The 21,461-nt window shown below is 45.1% G+C and overlaps 1 protein-coding gene across 4 annotated transcripts in view; it reads left to right on the top strand.

Annotated features, from left to right (window-relative positions):
- Positions 1–21,461, top strand: part of PIDD1 (p53-induced death domain protein 1) — a 332,716-nt gene that overhangs the window by 198,283 nt on the left and 112,972 nt on the right. For all 4 annotated transcript variants that reach the window (XM_085644874.1, XM_085644875.1, XM_085644876.1 and 1 more), the window contains 3 exons: positions 6,962–7,375; positions 9,402–9,611; positions 11,250–11,304. In XM_085644874.1, the coding sequence (XP_085501000.1) occupies positions 6,962–7,375; positions 9,402–9,611; positions 11,250–11,304 (679 nt within the window). The remainder of the gene's footprint in view (positions 1–6,961; positions 7,376–9,401; positions 9,612–11,249; positions 11,305–21,461) is intronic.

The raw sequence follows: 21,461 nt of genomic DNA, 5'->3' as shown, positions 1-21,461 counted from the left end.
CGTGAATGACAGTAGCTGAAATCAGAATGCTGAGGTTTTGTTTTCCTGTCAAGAATACATTGATAAAACAATGGTGAGGACCCGATGATTTATGCAATTCTGTGATGGTAGAGTTTGTTTTACTGCATAATTATGGATTAACAGCATATATCAAATAATTTGAAGATTTCACAAAAAAGTTGATGCTAGCTCAAATGGATGAAAATCACACTCCCAGAGAATATACCCTATAATTTTCATGTTTGTGGAATAATCCCATGCCGCATGATCCTACTAGGCATGTTAGTGGTGCATCTCTGCAGACTGATTTGGCGGCTGTCATTTTGAAAAAAGGGAAAACGAGCGGTTATTTTGTGCTGCCTTTGTGCATTATATGAAGGGTTAAGAATCCCCTCTTACAGTGCAGGGGCGCTGTAAGCTGCCAATTAGCTTTAATGACCATTTTAAAAGGTCGGTAACCGTGGAGATGTCTTGTAGTGATATTTTAAGTGTACAGTTTGGGGATAGTTTATGCCTTGCAAATATAAGTGGGTTCCCCTGGGTGCTTACCGAGTGGTGTGCACGTATTGTCTCCCAGCTGTGCGTTGGCACGGGATGCCCGGAATCGCCTAGTGATTTTACCAGCTCGATGGGTCGTGGATCGCCATTAACTCCTGCTCGAACCTACAGGTCACAAGATTCAATCCCTTGCAGCAACATCCCTGGCTTCCATCCTTCCAGAAACCTACCGAACAGCGCGGCTCCGACCCCTTCCTCCCGTGGGCAGGCTGTGAACGTCACTCGTTACTTGGAGTAAGGTTCACATTACATGTGACTACATTCTAGGAGTCGCCGGTAACAAGCAAATAATAGATTTTTAATACGAAATTACTCTCTCTCCCTTATTATATCGTAGACAATAAATCCTTGTCAAAAGCAATATTCTACGTGTTAATGTGAAATTAGCATACCCCACACCTTGAAATTAGGTACAATCTGAACCCAATCCCCTGATGCAATTAGGCGAACTGCTGGCGGCACATCTCGTCACCATGCTCCTAACCACATCATGGCGATAGTGTATGCTAGCGGCAGGATCAATCGAATTACATTCTCCATTGTGTGAAATGGAAATGATTGTTTCCCCGCACCGAAGAAATATCAATTTCTGTTTGATGTATTCATTTTCATTGTGTGAGGAAAATGTAAATTATGTAAAAAACAGTACACATCCTTTTCTGCTTGCAACGTTTGTTCTTACTGCGGTTTAAAATATATGAAACGGAAATGCACGTTTGATAAGGAGAAAAACTAGCAATTTACTTGATGTGTATATACTGCACTCGGCTGACCTTGCATGCAGGTATCTGGAATACAGGGTACCTTTATGCTCATTCACCTTCTGAACGCCAGCACGGTTACTTTGGGGGTGCCGCAGCACGTGCCCACCCTCCCCCCGCATCCCATACTCCAGTGCCTATGCCTCAGGGTTGGGGGTTTGATGCTGGCGCGCTCATTTCTGTTCCTACACGTCTTCCTTTGTTGTAGGCTGAAGGGTGTGAGGTGTAGGGTGCTGGCTTAGGGGAAGGAGGGCGCGAGGCTCATGGTGGAAAGTGGGACATAAGTCCGCTGTCACTGCTTGATGCAGTTTGCTGAACCCTACTCGTTTGCATCATTTTGAATTCGTATGTTCTTGTGTCTGTCTGTGTGATCAAGGGACGTCCCTCTCATGTCGTGATTGTCCGGCCCACTGCTGGGAGCAGTTCTCCAGAATGAGTGTTTCTTCCTTCCTGTGATCAGTAGTTTGTGTTCATTCGTTGCCCACGTGTCGGCTTCGCATTGACAACAACAAATTCTGTTCGGACCCTTTTGTGCCTGCAGTCATTTACACCATATTTGTGAATGCAGGTGGAAGAACCCTGAACTGTGGGGTGTGTTGCAATAATGTGTTTACTGGGAGCTAATCTGTATGGATTTATTTCATTCCTTGTACTAGGGATTTCAAATTGTCTATCCTGGGGTATTTGTCTTCATGTATTGCCTGAAGCATATGACCAGGTAGAGTGCCCGGACTTCCTCTGAACCAGACCCTTGTGGTCCAAGGCTGTCGTGTAAGGCTGCAAGGTTCCCAACATATACAGATATCTGAGGAAGTCGGGTACAGAACATCCAGAGACCTGCAAATTAATTTCATCCTGTCCTTGCTGTATATTACTTTTAACTTCTTTTCCCACATTACCTCCTGAAATGAGGGCACAGCACGATGAAGTATCGATCGAAGACGTACAGTTTCTTGGGGCGCAGAGCAGCGCTGACTCTGCCAGAGTTCAACTGGAAATCCTTATATCACCGTGACATTCAGGAGTTGCATTGTTTCATGCTGATGACATCACAGGAGAGCCTGCAGCCACGACAAGGCTCCCATCAACACAAATTGTGTCTAGGCTTACAGTATTTGAATGTAAGAGTAACAAGAAGCATTCAATGAAGAACAGAGATGATCTACAGTGCCTGCAAGAGGGGATTACCAAAATGAAGTTTGCTAAATGGGACACAATCAATTCAACAAGCAATTGGTTTCACTCAACAAGCAGATCAACCAAGTGGACAGCAAATATGGTCTCTCCGCTTTCTAGGTGGCTAGCGGTTCCTGTTGCCAAGCTGATCCCTAGATGACTCTCCTCTTAGCAACCTCTGCTGCATGCATTCACCCTACGAAGCATGCAGAGTATTCGCTATCCTACCCACATGCCTTGCTCTCCATCATCCACTCTCACAGGACGTTACCACACACGTCTTGCACCCATACAGCTTCACAGAACCTTTGCAACTCTTTTCCATCAACACAGCTCCTTGATTCTGACCCACTACTCAACTCTCCAGGCCTTGCCCTGAATCCTGACGGGTTTCTCCCTCCTGTCCACTCTGACATCAGCATCCACATTACCAAATTGCAATGCCGGTGCAGCATAGTGAAGTATAGAACAAAGAGGTATGGTTTACTGGAGCTCAGGGCAGCGTCCAGCCGGTTAGTGTCCAACTGGTAAACACAGAACACTGTGGCGTTCAAGAGTTGGGCCGTTGTATCATGTGTTGGACCATTGTATCATGTGAAGGCAACTTCCAACAGCCTGCATACACAGCACATCCTTCACAAGGTGTATCAGTACACCTCAGTATCCCTGATCTCTCAAACCTCTCTCCAATGTCCTGCTATGGAATCGCTCCTCTCACATTGTCACTCGAGGTTAGGATACTCCAGTGGTGTTCAGAACAGGTAAACAAAGGTGTTTCTTGTTAAAGGTTTGTTGCCCACAAGTTGTGGGAAGTTAAAAAAACAGCAATAATCTTGTAGGTATCCGGTAGTGTCACTTTCACTCTTGGATGGTCAGCAGAGCAATAGGTGGCGTGATGTCACGGATCCCAACCCTTGCCCCACTCTGAGCCATACCTCCCAGTAAACTGGTAACATTGCTTTAACCCCTTCTGTGCCACGCCCTTTCCCCCTCCTGTGCCGGGCATTACATTAGTGGGTGGGGTTCATGACGAGATAGTCTCGTCATGGGCACAGCGCGACCGTGCTCCATGACAAGACTATCTCGTCATGGGCACTGAAGAGGTTAATTCCATATAGAATTTGCTCAGGTCGTCTGTGGCCCTGCTGTGCTTGAAAGAAAAGGCGTAATGCATTCTGAAGACCGAACTAGTGATGGGAATGCACAGACTTGCCTCTGCTGCATGAGATATATTGGTCTGTACAGTTTGTGACACAGTGTTACATCAGCTGCTTAAGAGAAGCGAGACACGCAGGCTGTCTAACCCAAGACTACTCTTTGCAGTCTAAGGATAGTGAGCATGTACAATCTCTAACCTGAGGATTTGCTCCCATCTCAAAGTTAGATTGCCTCTTCGGTCACTAATCCAAGCATTAGTTCTGCTCAGAAAGGTTAGTGAGCATGGACGATCTCTGACTCAATGGTTAGCTTTGCTCAGAGTTTTAAGGAGTCTGTAATTTCAAACCCAGGGATTAGTTCTGCTCTCAGAAGTTTTTATGAATCACACAAAAGGTGATAGGAGGATGGTTGTAAAAAGTCTAACCACTGGCAATCGCTTGAGGTAGCATTTAAGCCCATTGTTGCTCACCCACTGTGCCACTCTAGACAAGGACCTCTTTATGCAAATCAGTACTGATCCTGCTCCTCTTGAGAACAGCCCATTCGAACTGCCCGGTGAGACCCCTTCAGAAGGGAACACAAGCAATCCCAGACCGATTTAAGCCTTTATACGCTTAGTCAGTGAGGAATAGCTTGGATCCTATGGCACAGTGAACAAGAGACCCACGTCTGGGCACACCCTTGGCCACTTAGTGCAAAACATCAGTCGCACACAAAAAGGTGACGGGAGGAATGAATGTAAAACTCTTAACAACTGGCAGTTGCTTAGTATAGCATTTCAAACCATCTCTTTCCTCAAAAGTTAGTGAGCCTATGTAATCTCCAGCCCTTTAATTATCTCTCCTATCAAAGGTTAGTGAGCATGTACAGTCTCTCACCCATGATAAGCTACACTCTCACATCTTTGTAAGCTGAAGTAATTCTAGCCAATGCTACCAAAGGTTAGCTAGCCTATCCTATGCCTACCCTACTCTGTTTTTAGAAGTTGGAGAACTTGTGCAATCTGAAACCTGAGGATAGCTCTGCTGTCCTAGGTTTGTTTGAAACCCATCAAATGCTAGGCTCAAATCTGCTTTTTCAAATCAGTATTAGTGAAGGTATGCAGCCTGCAGTACAAGGAATCCCTCTTTCAAATGGGTTTTTACAGTCCTAGTCTTATCATGGTTAGTTACACTGTTTAAAACAGATTTGCTCGACTACTCACACTTCACAACTGGTTTAACGGCGGATGGTCCGATCCGGCGTATCGCCTGGAACTGCACACTCTGGGCTTCGACTCCCTCCAGGGGATTCTCTAGTGCGGCTGTCCCTCAGGCTCTCCGTGAGGTTACTTGTGGAGTGTTCCTGGCTTGGAGGGCCTCATTGCGCCACACCCGCTGGTCGAGCAGACTGACGCAATATACCTCCCTGTGGTGTGGTAGCCGGCTTGGGAAGGTGGCGTCCCTGGCAGGGTTCCGGCAGTGGAACCTCATTGGGATATCCCTGTTGGGCGATGTCTGGAGTGGTACCCACTTGTGCTCCTTCCAAGACCTGCAGGCCAGGCATTCTCTCCACCCCTCCAAACTTTTCTGCTACCTGCAGCTGCGCCATGCCCTTCACTCATACATCTCAGATGGTACTTCCTTGCCGGAGTACAGTCCGCCGGAGGCGCAGATTATGACTGGTGGTTTGGGGAAAGGAGGGATTTCCAGAATATACCGATCACTCACTAATAATACCCCCAACTCCCTCTCTCACCTCCGTGATAAGTGGGAGGGCTGGCTTGGGGCGCTAGAGAATGACGACTGGAAAGATGCCTTGATGGGCCCCAAAACAATCACGGTCTCGGCATGGCTTCGGTTGGTCCAAATTTACTTCCTGCATGCTGCCTATCTTACACCGCTGCGCCTTCACAGCGCAGGGCTCTGGTCGAATGCCCTTTGCCCCCGCTGCTCCCATCCCAGTGCAGACTTTTATCACATGGTGTGGCATTGTCCCGCGATACAGAGGTACTGGGAGTCCTTAACAGAGAATTGACAGAGGTCTTAGGCTGGGAGGTCCCTCTGGCTCCAACGAGTATTCTATTGGGCATAACTGATGGTCTGGACGGTAGCTGAGCCGAAAAGATTTTCCTTAACACGGCCTTGGTGGTAGCAAAGAGAGATATCGCTGCCCATTGGCTGACGGCTACAGCACCAACATTGGCGCGTTGGCGTAGGGAGGTGGACTGGTGTGCCGCCCAGGAACGACCTCTTTATGTGGCCAGGGGATGCCCCGGGAAATTTCGCCGAATGTGGGGGGAGTGGGTGGGGGTGATAGAGTTTTAAGGTGGGTCGGCTGCGTCTACGGAATGCTTCTAGGGATTTGGGCCTTTGATTTGCATGTATGTCACCTTTTATGTCAATGTGAAATGTGCTTACCCTGGACTATTCCCATGCGATGTAATTCTGATTGGTGCTGTTTGTCTGGTTACATTGAAAACTCAATCAAATTGATTATCAAAAAAAATAAAACAGATTTGCTTCTGCATTTTCAGTATCCCAGGATTTATTTCCGATATGTAAGGTAAAGGGGTTTGACTGTTCCTTCAAACTTATCTCTGCTACTTAAGGCAAGCAAACCCTTACCAAGTCTGCATTCTAGGCGCCAGATCTGCAGTCTATGGTAAATCTGTGACTTTTTTTTGTTAATCTCATATTCATCTCTGCTCTGAACTTCAGGTGAGCATGTTCAGTCTCAGTAGTCTCTGGCTCAAATGTGATGTCTAAATTCTGCAGATGTTTTTATTATCTTTATCCTCAAGCTTTCCTGGGCTGCTTAACATGTTCAGTCTGTGCCATCTCTCTAAACCCAGGATGAGTTCCGCTGTTTGTGGGAATTTAGAATCTGTGTAATCATATGCCCATCTAGGGTTTTCAATGTAAAATCTATAAAATGCCTATAATGTCAGGCTAATATCTGCTGATTAAGTACACAAGAGTATAGAATTGTTCTGTATGTTTTTGCTGTGCTGTTTAAAGTAATTTACTGTTTTTTTGTGGGGGATCCTAAATAACTGGCATAGGAGCTGTAGCTTTTTTGTCCAATGTGCATTTCATAGCCAGTCTGCAGTTTAGTCATGTGTGGGTCGCACCAAGGTCCATATCTGACTAACCATGACAAGATCAGATTTGTATTTGGATCCCAATAAAATCACCTGAAGAGTAAGGGGATATACTGAGTTACGCTCTGGAAATACCACTCCTGAACTTAGGTTTTGAAACTATTTTTCCTTTAAGCCTGGGTTACCCCTGTTTCTCAGTGCATGTCCTGTATTCTCACACCTACAGGCGCACATGCCCGGGATGAGTCTGGCGCTTGCCTGCCTGGTTTGTTGATGGATCTTCCACAAGATTTTAGGAGCCTTGATCGTCTTGTCCACTTGGACCTAAGCTTCAACAGCTTTTCTTCCTTTCCTGAGTGCCTGACCGAACTCTCCAACCTGACGGTGCTCTTGCTTTGCCACAACCGCCTGCAGGAACTGCCCGAGAGCCTGGGCAAGCTGAAGAAGCTGACTGTCCTGTCTGCCATGACCAACCAGATCAGGAACTTGCCACAAAGCATTGGTGAGCTCCAGGCACTTCAGGTTCTCAACATCTCTGAGAACTTGCTGGAATCCATTCCTGGGGAGCTCGGAGACCTGAAAAGCTGCACTGAGATGGATTTGTCCGGAAACCGGCTGGAAGCAATACCAGTCTCCTTTGGTAAGTGGATGAGTCTTAACTCGGTTGGTAAGTCTGGCGAGAGATGCTTTCACTATTGTAAGTTTAGACAAAGACCCTAGCCTTGTACCTGTGAGAGTTTAGCCTAGGATCTCTATGCCTGCCGGCCACTGCACTCTCATGATGAGGTTGGCGGTGGACTTACACCTGATGAATCTGGTGGGCAGGTTTGCCCCTTTTCACAGCAGGCTTGGTGTTGGGGCGAGTGGGCGGTTTGTTTTCTCAGTAGGATTGATCAGGGTGGGAGGAGGGTTCTAATACTCCTGCTGTATCCTCTGTGGTGAGCCTGTTGCCAAGAGCCCCCTGTGTGTAGCTAGATGGTCGAGCAGAGGTTCAGACCCACAAGATGCTTGTCGGGTTAAGTTATCACATCCTGCGATGTTTGTTACTTAACGATCTTGAACTTTTATGACATTTTTTCATTGTTTACTGTAATTTTATAAAAATTATGACACCAGCCACCCATTGTGGCTACAGCACATCCCTGGTAGGATTCCCTTTCTATCTTTGTGTCTCACTGAGAGGAGATAACAGGATTGTGCACATCCCAAACAACAACTGGGTATGTGAAGCTACAAAAATTGATTTAAACTCCAGACTCCTACCTTAAGATGGTGCTTGACGGAGCAGATATTTTTCTGTGTATTATTTACGTTGGTTTATATAAAGATCACAATGCCACACGGCCCCAACAGGTTGCTCGAGGGTGAAGAGGTGGCAGAGTTGGGAAGATGTGCCTGAGTAGAGGAAATGCAGCGAGTGGATGAGATATGGTCTACAACAATGGTGTCCATTGAAGGTCCAGAAGAGCTGGATCCATGCCAGATTTTCAGAATGACCGCTGATTGTGTATTGAGTTCTATTTAGATCTAGTATCTATAAATGTATCATATGTGGTTAACCTGACTGAAAATATGGCAAGGATGCAGCATTCCTGGATCAATATTGGAGAGCGTTGGTCTAGAAGCTCTGGTTCCAATGTGTCAAAGGTCAGTTTCCAAGGCAGTCATGTTGTTTGCACATGGCTGCATTGCCATCTCATCCTCTTTTTGGACTTTGTCAGATGTACTAATGTGTCACAAAGCAAAATGGCCATTCAGAAGGATTGACAGAAATTCTGCCTCCTGTAAAGTAATGATGTGGCATTCCCTCTGTAAATCCTTTGCAAGTGGCTGCAAAAACAGGGACGCAGGCCTGCGAGGCAGAGCGTCTGTCCATGCACTCATTCACGTTCACAAATACGATTGCAGTTAATGTAACAGTGGCAGCATTTGAAATTTAAAAAAAAGTAACTGGCATGACACATAGGGACATGGGGCATGTGCAGGTGCTGGGCTGCTGTGTGCTGCTCCAAAGCACTCACACCGCATCCACGTGGTTGAAGCTGTCCCTTAAGGGCAGCTTCCATTTTGCCAATAGATTCCACTCCTTTCCGAATGTCAGGGTCCCCGCTATAGTTTGCGACCCGAAAAGCAGTCACAAACCATTGGTACATATCCTTGTGAGTTGCAAGGCGCAAGTGGACTCCACTTTCATCCCTCCTTTTCCATTCCACTCACACGGACTCGTAACATAGTTAGCTGCAAATCCATTTGTGCCTTGTACATAGCGAATGTGGGTTTTACACTCGCAAACCCTGCAGTTATGTGCACCACAGGCTTTGCGATGGTAAAACAATTTCGCAAATCAGGCTCAACGTTAATTTTAGTCCTGGTTTCCCCAGTTCACTAAATTGTGAGGCCCTTAATGAATCACTACATCTCACTCAGCCTTATTTATATCTGGTAAAACTGGGATCACTTTTGAAGAGAATAACCATAGAATTAATCACTATATAAAAGACGGACGTTCACATTTATTCCATTGTCTGTGCACTTACGGGGATGCTTTGTCTATTAAAAACTCTGGTATTTAATGGAAGAGAAATGCTTTTGTTTGACTGTGTTCTATGTGCTTGTTTTCCTTTTTGTCTCTCTGGGGTGACGCTCCGGCGTGTCTTGACGTGCAGCCAATTTGCAGTCGTTGCGGGAGCTGCATCTTCACAGCAACCAGCTGACGTCGGTTCCAGCGGCCCTCGCCGGCCTCCCCTGCCTGTCCAGGCTTGACCTGCAGAACAACCGCCTGCGCTCCGTTCCCGCGGAAATCCAGCGCTGCCGCTGCGTGCACCTGCGAGGCAACCCCCTGGGCCAGCGCGCGCCGCCGGAACCCGAGTTGCTAAGTACGTCCCATTCCACGCGCCTCATTCTGCTTTACCCAGCACCGAGAGCTTGCCACACAGACCGTGGCTTCTGGTTGGCGTTGTATATAGTTTGCACCCCTGTATAAAATGTATTGTTGGGACCAGCAGGGCCTTGAATAAAACCGAACCGACCCCTACAAGGCAGCCTACCGTAGTAATGTTTCCGCTGAGTTCACTACAGTATGCAAACCATTATACATGCACATAGTCAAAGTAAACAACTTGCGCTGTATATGACGAGTTACAGTACTTCAGCCACCTAGACACTTAAGATCTAGCTCTTCACACACACATTTTCAGTAGGTGTGTCCTTCATTTCTTAAAGAAAGAATACAAGATGGGGCCAGCAGAGGGAGGAGTTATGTTTATATGTTGTAATGCTCTGCATGACACTATTGCCTGGGATGCAGTAAGTCGAAAGCTGCGTATCATCTGTGCATCTTTTTATGGATCCCTGGTTTAATGCAGTCTTCGGGCAACCTAATTAGCCGCGTAGAGTCTGTTGTCTTTGTGATACCGGAATAGGCTATCTTGAGGGTCTGGAACAGTGGCTCTTGAATTCCTTTTCATGGTCTGACTTGGCAGCACAGCTATCACCAGGCAATTATGTGAGAATCACCAGGAGAGGGGCTTTGGTTCCTTCCACATGTTGGAAGCCAGTTGTGTATGTTTTAATTGGGAAGAAGTTGTGTGCTCCCACAAACAAGCATTGGCAAAGCCAATAGGTTTCGCCTATGCGTGATCTTGTGGCTTTGTCAATATGTTTTGTAGACATGTTGCACAACAACGTGGGCCTGGAGCAAGCAGGAGGCGCAGACCAATCAGAAGCAAGGAAATGAGTGACGTGGGAGCTAACCAGTGGTAAGTAATAGGTGGTCTCTAAGCCCGTTTTAAGCATGTTTTTTTTTTGTTAGCAATAGATTTAGCTGACAGCGCATGCACACTTTCTCAGGCAAAACCTGAAAAGTGTTTGCCCTTCACACAGCTGTGATAATTTTGTTTATTTATCCAGTTGCCTGAGCTTGAGTTTCAGGGTCACACACAACATTGCATTGCCATTAAAGTGCCTTAGATAGCTAGATGAAATATGTTTTTCTTCTCTGGCAGCAGCACAGGTGGGATGATGACAGTCATTATCCCACATGGATTTTTAAGTCTGGCTTCACAGAGCAATTGTCACCTGACCTATCAACTTACACCAACATTATTCTACACTTCTTAGCTTCCACATAAATACATATTGATTCCCATGCTATTCCCAAGTAATGCTTCACATTACCGTACACCATTCCTTTAAGGCTAGACCTCTTGGCATGCCAGTGCTTGTTATCTCAACTATCAATATGATATCTTTTGCTAATGGTGTGTCACAGACTTAGAAATTGCCAGCTTAGTTGAAATGAACGTAGGCAAGGAACAAACAGTAGGACGGATCTGATTGTTCACATTCAGACACACATTAGCGCGGACTAGAGTGCTTAGAGTACTGGTGTTTTCTCCACTGTCTGTTTTACTTCTTGGTGATCCTCTCCTTTCCTTCTGCTTTTTGCTCACTCACCTACAACTCTTCTGCCACATCTGCCTCTGTCATCCTCACACTCTCCTCCTCTGTTGCAGGTGATTCCAGCAGCAGCGAGTTGGAGGTGTACTTCCTTTCTTCGGATGAGGGCAGGTAGGACTGAGGGGATTTTGCGAAAACTGATAACTGAAATATTTGTTTTAGTGTTTTGCTGTTCAGGATGTAGTCTCTGTAGAGTGTCACCATGTTCTAAAAAGCCTGGTTAAGGGGTACACACTAAGCACTTGACCATGGTCCATGTGTGAAAATGTGAAATTCTTGATTGCAGCCCTGTTTCGTGGGGTGAGGAGGAGATGCCAGTCTTGGGGAAGTGCACCAGCACTCCTTCCAGGACACGAGGAGCACAAATGTGTCATGCAGCTGCCTTTGCAATTCCTCCTGCCGAATGTGTGCGCTGATTTCAATGCTTGATAGGTAATTCTCCCCACATTACATACCAGAATCATGTAGAAGTGAAATTAGATGTTATCTGTTGCATTATCTGCCTTAAATGTGGTGGGTATGCACAGACGTGGGCCCTGTGTCACAGGACTCGAGCTATACCTCACTGACAACCAGGGGCGAACTAGACATGAGCTTTAGGGGTTGGAGGTACTAACACACTGAGCAATCTGTCTGGGCTAACACGCCAAAGAATGAGGTGGAGCTAACTTGGCAAACAGGGCCATGCAGAACTGTGCACATCACCAATCTGATAAAGAGTGAGACTGCATCCTTTCAACCACAATTGAGTCATTCTTGCATTCACCTACTTGCCCCCATGCAGTAAAACAGACACAAACGCAGAAGGCATAGACAGAAGAAATGTAAAGACTGTAAGTAAGGTGAGTGGCCCTGCAGGACTACCTGATGAGCTGACAAACACTAACATTAATTGAAAAGGGTGGAATAAAAGGAAAATATGGAAAAGTATATGATTGCCTTGTCAGTACAGCTCTTGAGCACGCTCGTTTTAAGGCAGAAGTGCACATTTGATGAGGGAAATGTAATCACTCAAATGGTAGTAAACCAATGGCAGAAATTGGCACCCATTGCCCCAAGCAGTATGCTGTCATGGGGAAGAGTTAGAATGTGATTAGTACTTGAACAGACAGTTGAGGGCCTACTCAAAGGCTCGTCATTCATGTATGTATGCATGTATTACAACTACTTGGCACACAAGTGCACAAACCATGATCCTCCTATGGTCGAGCAGGGATTATCATAGTGCAAATCATACCCCCCCCCCCCCCGGCTATGTTAAAGGAAGTAACCAATATCAAAATGCTTGGCTAGTAAGGTAATCTGGAGAGTCTATATAACGTAAAAACCTGGTGTTCAGGCTTTAACACAGTGTAATAAGAATCCACCATGAAATGCCTAATTCCTTTAACATACAATTCTCACAATTAGTCAGGCCTACTGCATCTGTTGTTATATTTCTTTTATAATAAACAGTTTGAACCTATGGCATCGGACATTAAGTTATCTTAAAGAAATAATCAGGATTATAACCCTTATAATTGGCTCATCACCAATAGCAACTCAGATCTGCCATTCCAATCATATGCTTTCTCACAAGGCAGCAATCGGGCAGAGTCCGCAAAATTACAAATACCTATAAACTTGCTGTTACCAAAACTCCTCTTAGGAATGTCTAACAAGGACCATCACAGTGCAGATAGTCTAACCCAGGGGAAATCAATACCAAAACCCTTGCTTACCAAGGCAATCTGAGATTCCATGTAACAAAATACCACTCTGCAGCCTTCAAGTCTAGTAACAATGCACCCTTCAAGCCTATTTGGCTTTGATAATAGCATTTCACAATAGGTAAGTATGGCCTACTTTTTTTGCAATACTTTAACATATGCGGTTTTCAATAACTTAGTCAGACCTACTGTCTTTATTGTACCTTAAGAATAAACATATCACATCCATTGTATTTTCCTATTATTTTTCAAAGAAATACATACACAGACTTTTTCATAGGCTTCTCACCATACCTACCTCTGGCCTATTGCATTAAGCATCAACATTCCCGCAAAGCAATCCTCAGGCAAAAAGTAAAAATATGCACAAAAATCGAAAAAGCAAAACAATATTCAGCCTATCCTAAAAGGGCCTAGCAGGGATTGTAACAGTTCAAATTTTGTACCACCCGGGTTTGTCAGAGAGGTTAACAACACCAAAATACTTATCTGCAACAGTAATCTGAGATTCCGTGTAACAATATAACTGAAATTCCTATCTACATCTTTAACACAATGTAAAACAAAACCACCCTTAAAGGCTTATTTGCTTTAAAATATAGTTTCCAATACATAATTTAGGCCTACTGACCTTGTCTGACTTTTCATAATAAACAGATTAGACCTGTAGTCTTCAACATAGCTTTTCCGATGACCCACCCAATCCATCTATATTTTAAAGTATTGGTAAGAATTTCCCCACACACCTCTGCTCTCCAAGGTACTGTTTCCCTCTTGCACTGGTGCTCTTAGGTGTCCAATGTATGCAGGTCCTCTCCTCTCTCCTCAGTGTACTGGTCAGTTACTCTCTTCTCACTATGCTACCCACACTTTCTCTTATGGTGTACCCCTCTCGGTGTGCTGTTTCTTCTCTTGCTGCAGCCCACTGAATCTAGGAGTTTCCTCCATTTGGGTGTTGCTCTTGTTTTCAGAAAGTGCTTTGCTGTGACTCTCCGGGTCGAACCGTCTCTTAGGGCGTTCCATTCTATAAAGGGCTGTTGCCCACTGTCTGTCTGCACATCCACCTTCTCATCATTGTGGCATTGCCTCGTTTCCAGGTAATCGCCTGTCCTTCTGAGCTTGCTACTACCTATTTAGCTACTCCCTCCATTGGGGTGGTGGTCACTGCTCTGGATTCCTTAACGGTCCCTCACAAAAATACACAAACTCTAGGGGTGCTGTTCTTACTGTAAGTTCTGCCGAATTCTTCTGCTCTACTGCCCCGCCCATGAGAGCCCTCTCACGGTGCTCACTTTCATGGGGTAATGAGCCCTCGTGAAAAGACCCTTCGCACCCTGCTACTTTCTTAGTGTTTTTTATGGTGCTGCTGTCTCTCGGGGAGTTGGTCCCTCTATGTGAAACCCTTCTTGAAGTGCCGAATTTCTTTATCTCTTCCCAGTGTCACCTCTCTCGTGTATTGTTCTTACTTCTGGTACCACTTTGTAATGGTGTTGCTGCCCTCTCACTCTTTCTTCTCAGTATACTTTCCTCTCTCAGGATGCAGTTCCATTGCTGAAAATGTCCTCTCTGTCTCTAAGTGTGCAGCTCCATACCACTGAGAGACCCTCCATGCACTCTTGTCCCTTTAAGATGCCGATGAAGCCTTCATGTGAAGTCCTCCTAAGGGCACTGCTTTGGGTTCCAGCCTAGAGCAACGCTCTCTGTGTACCACCACCCTCTCCTATGCTATGTTTATAATGTTCTCCACTCTCTCCAAACCCCGTCAAGATACTGTCCCGGCTTCTCCTTATGTGTGCTGTCTTCTCTCAGGGTACTGCCCCTTCCTTTGAAATGCCTCTCCGGTAGCAGCTCTCTCTCAGGGAGCGTCTTCGTCCTAGGAAGAGTACTGGGTGCACTGTAGCTAATAGACGTGTTTTACTCTCGGGGTGCTGCTGCCTTTCTCTTTTGTGCTGTTTGTCAGGGTGCTTCCACCTCCCTCTGAAACACCTTCCATGTCCTTTCTTCCCATCAGGGTGCTGCACTTGCTCAGAGTCATATACCCTCTGCCACCTTGCAGGGTGCTGTCCTTTCTGTCCATCTTATATTACTGTTCCCCTCATAATGCTGCTGGTCTCTCAAATTCAGCTGGCTGTCTTCATATGTATGTTTGGCATGTTATCCACTTGGTGCTTGTTTGTCCTCCATTCACACCGCTTCACACAGTTTCACTTTCATGCAGTGAGCTTATATGTTATAAAAATAATGTAATTATAAAGCGCACTATCGCTCCAAGGAGCATTTTGATGCTATGCGAAAAGGAGAACAAAGGAGGTTCCAGGCTACAATGAGCCTATCCAGGGATCAGATTAGAGCTTAGCTTTGTGTAACAAACATGTCACTGTCCTGACCATGTGTCTAACAAGCAGGACCCATGTGTTTATTCTATGAGCTATTGCTACCCTCAATTCATCTTTTATTTATGGAAAACACATATGTACATTTACAAAACTCCCAAACACTTCTGTTTCACACAGTGTGATTCTGTTGATTTTATTTGTTGTTTTGCCTTGTAATTCTCTGTTTTTGCCTTGTAATTCTCTACGCTATAACACTGTGTTCCTCTTTACATGTATTGACTCTGTCTCTCATGCCATCTCTGGACTGTTGATCTCCTCCCTACCAAAGGTCCACTCGCTATCCACCCTTGGCATTTTTTCTTTGCCTATCCTTATCTCTTCACCCAATGCTCACCTCTAACCTTTTCAGGCCCTCTGCACCACATCGTTCCTCGGTCTCCAGCCTGTCCTTTTCCCTCCCCCAGCCCTTTTTCATTGGATCTTCTGACAATCCACATTTTAAATTCTGGACACAGATGATGTTTTTTGCCACGTTTAACAGATGTGCACAATAATTTTATGATATCGAATACAAAGATGGCTCATGTTATAAACACCTGCAGTAAAGCACGTTTAGCCCCTGATATAGCACAGCTGGTCAATGTGTGCTAGCTGCTCTTCTCTGCATAGCCTGTGGGTTATGTTTGCATCCTGTCAAGGCGGTCTAGCTCGGTATTTGATCCTATTGAGGGTGGCGAAGGGAGCATGAATTATGGAGTGTAACACATCTATCTGCTGAAATACAGAAATAGGGTGCCACACTTGCTTGGTGCCCCTCTCTGCTGCCTCTCACCGCACAGTCTTCTCTAGCTGACCCCCGGAGGGCTTAATGGTGCTTCTGGTCGCTTAAATGTGCTCCTTCCCACTCACCTCCCCATTCCCACTCCTCACCTTATAGATTAGTTTTTCTGCCCCAGTAGAACAACTTTTAGGCTCGTGCTGCCCTTTCCATAATCTTGTTCTCTGGGGTGGGCTGAGACGGTTTCTTCTTCTTAACAGAAATTGTGCCCCAGCCCCTCCCATCAGGTCACAACTTTGGTTGCTGGTCAGGCAACTCCTTGCTGGCCAGCATAAAAAGGTACGCTTATCTTTCTTGGAAACAAAATTCGTGCTGGTGCAACTCACCATTTAAATTGTGCCTGGCGCTGTGGATGTACATTGAAGGCCATGAATGCTAGGCTACTGCGACAGCAGGAATTCTGGGAAAAGTAACTGATTCTTAGAGTCTTCCACTCTCGTCATCCCTTGCTCCATTGTTTTTTCGCCAGGGTACACCATCTTCCCAGTCCTTGCTCTTGGCACACAGCAGCCAAATTGAGGTCAACTTTGTGCCCTCAAGGAGAAATTGCAGCCCGTCATCCGTGAGCCCGGGCTGAGAAAGACGACGGAGGAGGCGGTAGCCCTTTTAGCCCAATGGGCGTTGCGCGCCTTCTGACAACACCTAAGTAGACCGAAACTAGTTTGGTTTTGCTTGTGTTCCCATTTAAAGGGGATGTGGTCTCGCAATTCCAGACTCAACTCTTCCTAAAGATTACTGTAGATTATGCTCTTGGAGACAGACTCCAGCAGTCGTATACAAAACAGGAATGCACAAACAAGAATTCCCCTACCAATACCTCTCTCCCCAGAAATAATTATTACAAGGAAGGGGTCATTAGCAGTAATGATGGACCAAGGCACATCAGTAAGGAATATGGGAGAGAACAGTCCAGAGGAATACTCAAAGGGGACACCATCCAAGGACATACCTAGGGTCTCCAGTAATAGGGAATATAAAGGGGACATTCAACTGGATCAGATTCACTTAGAATCCCTAGAACCTTTAGGAACCCGGGAACCCCATAAAGGTCATCTATCACCAATATGGGTTTCTCCAATCAGCTCAAAGAGCAGGATGAGCTGTTTAACAAGCCAGTCGAGTTGCACCAAGGAAATAGGACAAAAAATGGTAGAGAAGGACCCTTACTACATTGGCTCCAAAATGAAAATAAAGAATGTAAAGAGCAAATGGAGCTTCCAACAAGCCCAAGTTGCAGAGGAATTGTGATGGAGAAATCCAGAGGGAGTAATAAAGGATCAACAGGGGTCGAACAACAGCATAAATGCATAACAGGAGGTCACAAGGCTGAACAGAGTAGAAATGAGCTAAGCCTGTGGCAAAATAATACAGAAGAAGAACAAAGATAAGTATCCAGTGAAGAAAAGCGGTAGGAAAAAGAAAATCCAAAACATGTGAAACACAATTGCTACCAGGATACTGAAGAAAATGCTGCTAAATCACGAAATCCCTCAGAAAGGTGGAAAGGGTGGTCACAAGCGCCTCCTCATGCCCGATTATGGGCAGAAGGGGCTAACCTAAAAGAAAGTAGCACTCACCAAGATACATCACAGTTACTTGATGCAAAAGGGAAAGGTAATAAATCGAAAACAGTCACTCAAGAGGTAACCCAAGTAAAAAAAAGGCGACCTGATCTGGATAAATCAAAATGACATGTTATTAAATGCCTCCTGGGTAAGTCGGGACAAAATACAGCAACCCCAAAATAAAGCAGTGGGAGATGAATCATTGCCTTAAGTTCCGGCCAACCAATTACGAGAAGAAACGCTCATTCGGAGAAGGCTACCCTCAGGTCATAGGGATGATAAAAATGGCCCCTTAGAAAGTTAGCCAAGGATACAAGCCAAAATGTGAAGACAAAATCGAATCCTGAAGAGCTAAAGGTGATATTATATCCTGAGTATATTTCACAAAGGAAATGGGACACTCTCAATAGAGGAAATATTTTAAAGCTTTGCTCATACTTCCAGGACTAGAGAAAATGAACACCACTGACATCGATAGTGTAACTTTCTGTGCCCCAGAGGTGGGTGACAAAAACGAGGCAACGGAAATAACTTTTTAAAGTCTGGAAATGGCAAGTGCCCTGAGGAGAAATAAAAACCATGTGGGAAGCTGGGGAATCCAAATGAGAGAAGCAGAATCCGCAAAATACCCAGCAATCCTAAAAGAAGGAACTGGCAAAGTATACAAGGAAGAACACCAAGAGGAGAACTCTAACAACACATGAAGGCCATAGCAAGTTCTGCCTTGCATGGCGCCAGAGAAGAGCCGAGAATTACACCATTGAGAGAAGGAATACTACAGGTCACAATGGGCAAAGAAGGGGGCACGTATCCGTGCATCATCAAACGGAAGAACTCGCAAGATTGGTCTTGGATTGCGCGGGCCCTCTCCCCATGTTCCTAACAAGCCGGTGTACAATATCATAGAAAATAATTCCATCCCTAATTTAAAAATCTGCTCTGGGAACATACAAGGGTTAAATAACAATGAATGCGAAAGGTCATCAGTACTCCAAATGAGGAGCTTTGACTTTATTGCGCTACAAGGAACCTGGGCCTTGCAATCATTGGGGAGAGGAGTTGGCCCAATGGTTAGGGCGGTCGACATCCAGTCTGGGGAACCGGGATCGAGTCTCGGCAATGACGCTGAACATCCTGTGATTCTGGGCAAATCACTTAATCTCCCTGTGCCTAGCAAAAATGATGAATGTGTCCTCATGTAACGTAACTGGTGCTATGTAAAGGGCTATCCGATACCGGGTCAAGTTCTCGCTATATAAAACTCGTAAGAAAAATAAATAAATAAAAACAATACCTTGGCTGGTTTACACCACTTACGGACGATGGATTTAGACCCAGATCTCTGTACTGGGGTGAATGTATGACATTGTTCTGCATTCTGTCTATCAATTGTTCTTTTTGCATTTCTCAAGTAGGGGGGGCAGACAACTTGACAGCACAAGTCTCACTTTGGAGCAAAGGTCATGGAGATTACACATTTCTTAAAGCATTGATCCAAAAACCAGGCAAGAGCGGCCTGGAGTCACAAACCGTGATCTTAGGTTGCATTTATCTCCATCCGACCCGGGTAAAAAGGGAAGCAACGCTAAGTAGTTTGCTACCAGCTATGAGGGATCTTTCATCTCAGTTCCCAGGCAGCTTGTGGATAATATTGGGAGATTTCAACGCAAACCTTATGAAGTTAGAGTTAAACACCTCCTTCGTAACCCTGGCCGATCAAACCTGGGCCATCCCTGACATAAGAAGTCAGCATCAAATGAAAGATATCCATGGAGTAAAGGTAACAGCTCATCTGAATCAATTGGGGCTATGTATTTTAAATGGAAGATCACAAACGGATTCACCTGCAGCCTACACTCACACTTCATGCTATAGAATGGACACACTGGATTACATCTAGGTGTCAATCGCTCACTTCCACACTATCCAAAAATTTGTAGTAACATGGTTAGCGATCACTTAACGCTCACTTGTGAATTTCCTGCCCTGCAGTGCCCTCGTCCAAAAATCAAACCAGTTGGCTATGAAGACAAATTAGAGCCAGTAAAAAAAGTAAGGTGGACTATGGAACACCAGGGTAAGCTTGATGAAAAAGTGGAGCAGTTTCTGCATAAATTAAATCAAGGACGAAGATATCCAATGACAATAAACTCATGGGAACCGATACTTAAAGAACTAAGGGAAAATCTAATCATTGTGGTAAAACCAGGAACAAACAAACTATCAGCTAAACCTCAACTTCATACTGAATATAAACAATTATTAGCGAACAATAAAACACAAATTAAATAGTATAATGCGTAGGTTCACTAACAATAAAAAATAAAGTGTGACGGTCACAGAAACCCGCAAGGAATACAGGAAAACTAGACGATCCTATAAGAGGAAGATGGAAGACTAGCTCTGGGAAAATGCACATGAGATTTTAAAATCAAAGGATAAAAGAAAATGTTGACTCTGGTTGAATAAATGATTTGAGACAAACCAACTATCATTAGCAACAAACATTGCACCCCCAGTCTGGGAAACCTATATTGAAACACTTTATGAGGAGCCCACCAGTGATGAAGTTGAAAGATACAACACAAGGAAGAGAAACAACGAATCAGAGTATGAAGCGTTATAAGGGAGACATTGAAACCACCAACATAACTTCAGCCCAAGTTGCATATATCATTAAAAACCATGCGAGCAGGTGGGGCGCCTGGCCCAAATGGCATCCAAGCTATGGTGTATAAAGGGGCAGGGCACAAATGGACCACAATCATGGCACCTTGTGAGATGCTCACTTTTAGTTCCTGCTATAAAAAAGGTTCCTGGGCAAGCCCTGAAAATTATCAGTTGATCGCTGTACTAGACGTAGAGGGGAAGTGCTATGCCAGTGTCTTATACCAAGAATTGATTGTTTTGGTGGAAGAGCGAAAACTGATTCCGTACACAAAACTTTATGCCTCTCCAAATACTACTTTACAAATTAAGCACTGCAGGTGTCCTATTGCAGCACTTGTAAACGGCTGGTGCCACTGCACTTTCTTTAGAAACTGCCAAGGAAGGACCTCATGGTGCTATGGTTCTAGCAGAACAGTTGCATAGAGCCTACAGCTCAGTTTGCTTCAAAATCTGCATGTAGCTTCAAGAATGAACGCTTTCACTTTTAGAGCTATGGTTGAAACAAAGGTGGTCTCATGATATGCACCTCTCCCTCCTGTCCACACTGAAAGAAGTAAAGAAAAGTACACGTTTTAGAAGGTAGAGGTAAAGTGGCGTTACACAGCAGGCATAACATCCCTGTTTGCTTGAAATTATGCCTTCGGCAGGGAACACAACTTGACAAGTAAGTCACATGGTGCTGGCCTGATGTTTGCAAAAGCATGTATTTAATTGTAGGTGGTGAACCTCCTCCTTTTAGTTCCATCAACCTACTATGCGGTTAGAAATCCGTCTCTTACAGGTTGTTGAGAGTGCTGCATGTTAGGGGCAGTGACGAATGACGTCCCTCCTGGTGCTGGCACCCCAGTTCTGCTTCCGCCTTATGCAGTGGATTGGTCAGGGCTTGTCTTGCATTATTGAATTCTTATATTCCCTGCCTTCTCTTATGACTCTGTGTCTTCAGACTCTAGGTCATGTTACTATGTTGTGTTATTGACGTGACTTGAAGATTCAGAGGCAACTGCAGAAGCATATCCAGGCTTCGCTCCTTTTTATAGCATCAATATATGTTATGGAAAGGGGGTGAAAGCTCCTTGCTTGAGAGGAAAGAGTTAGCAGAAGCCAGTGCGAGACCTAAAGTGTGACTGCATGTGATCTGTTTGTTTATCCT

This window comes from Triturus cristatus, chromosome 3_1, assembly GCF_964204655.1.
Source record: "Triturus cristatus chromosome 3_1, aTriCri1.1, whole genome shotgun sequence".
NCBI classification, from domain to species: domain Eukaryota; kingdom Metazoa; phylum Chordata; class Amphibia; order Caudata; family Salamandridae; genus Triturus; species Triturus cristatus.
The sequence above is the reverse complement of the archived record's forward strand: the minus strand, read 5'-3'. Positions and strand labels throughout refer to the sequence as shown.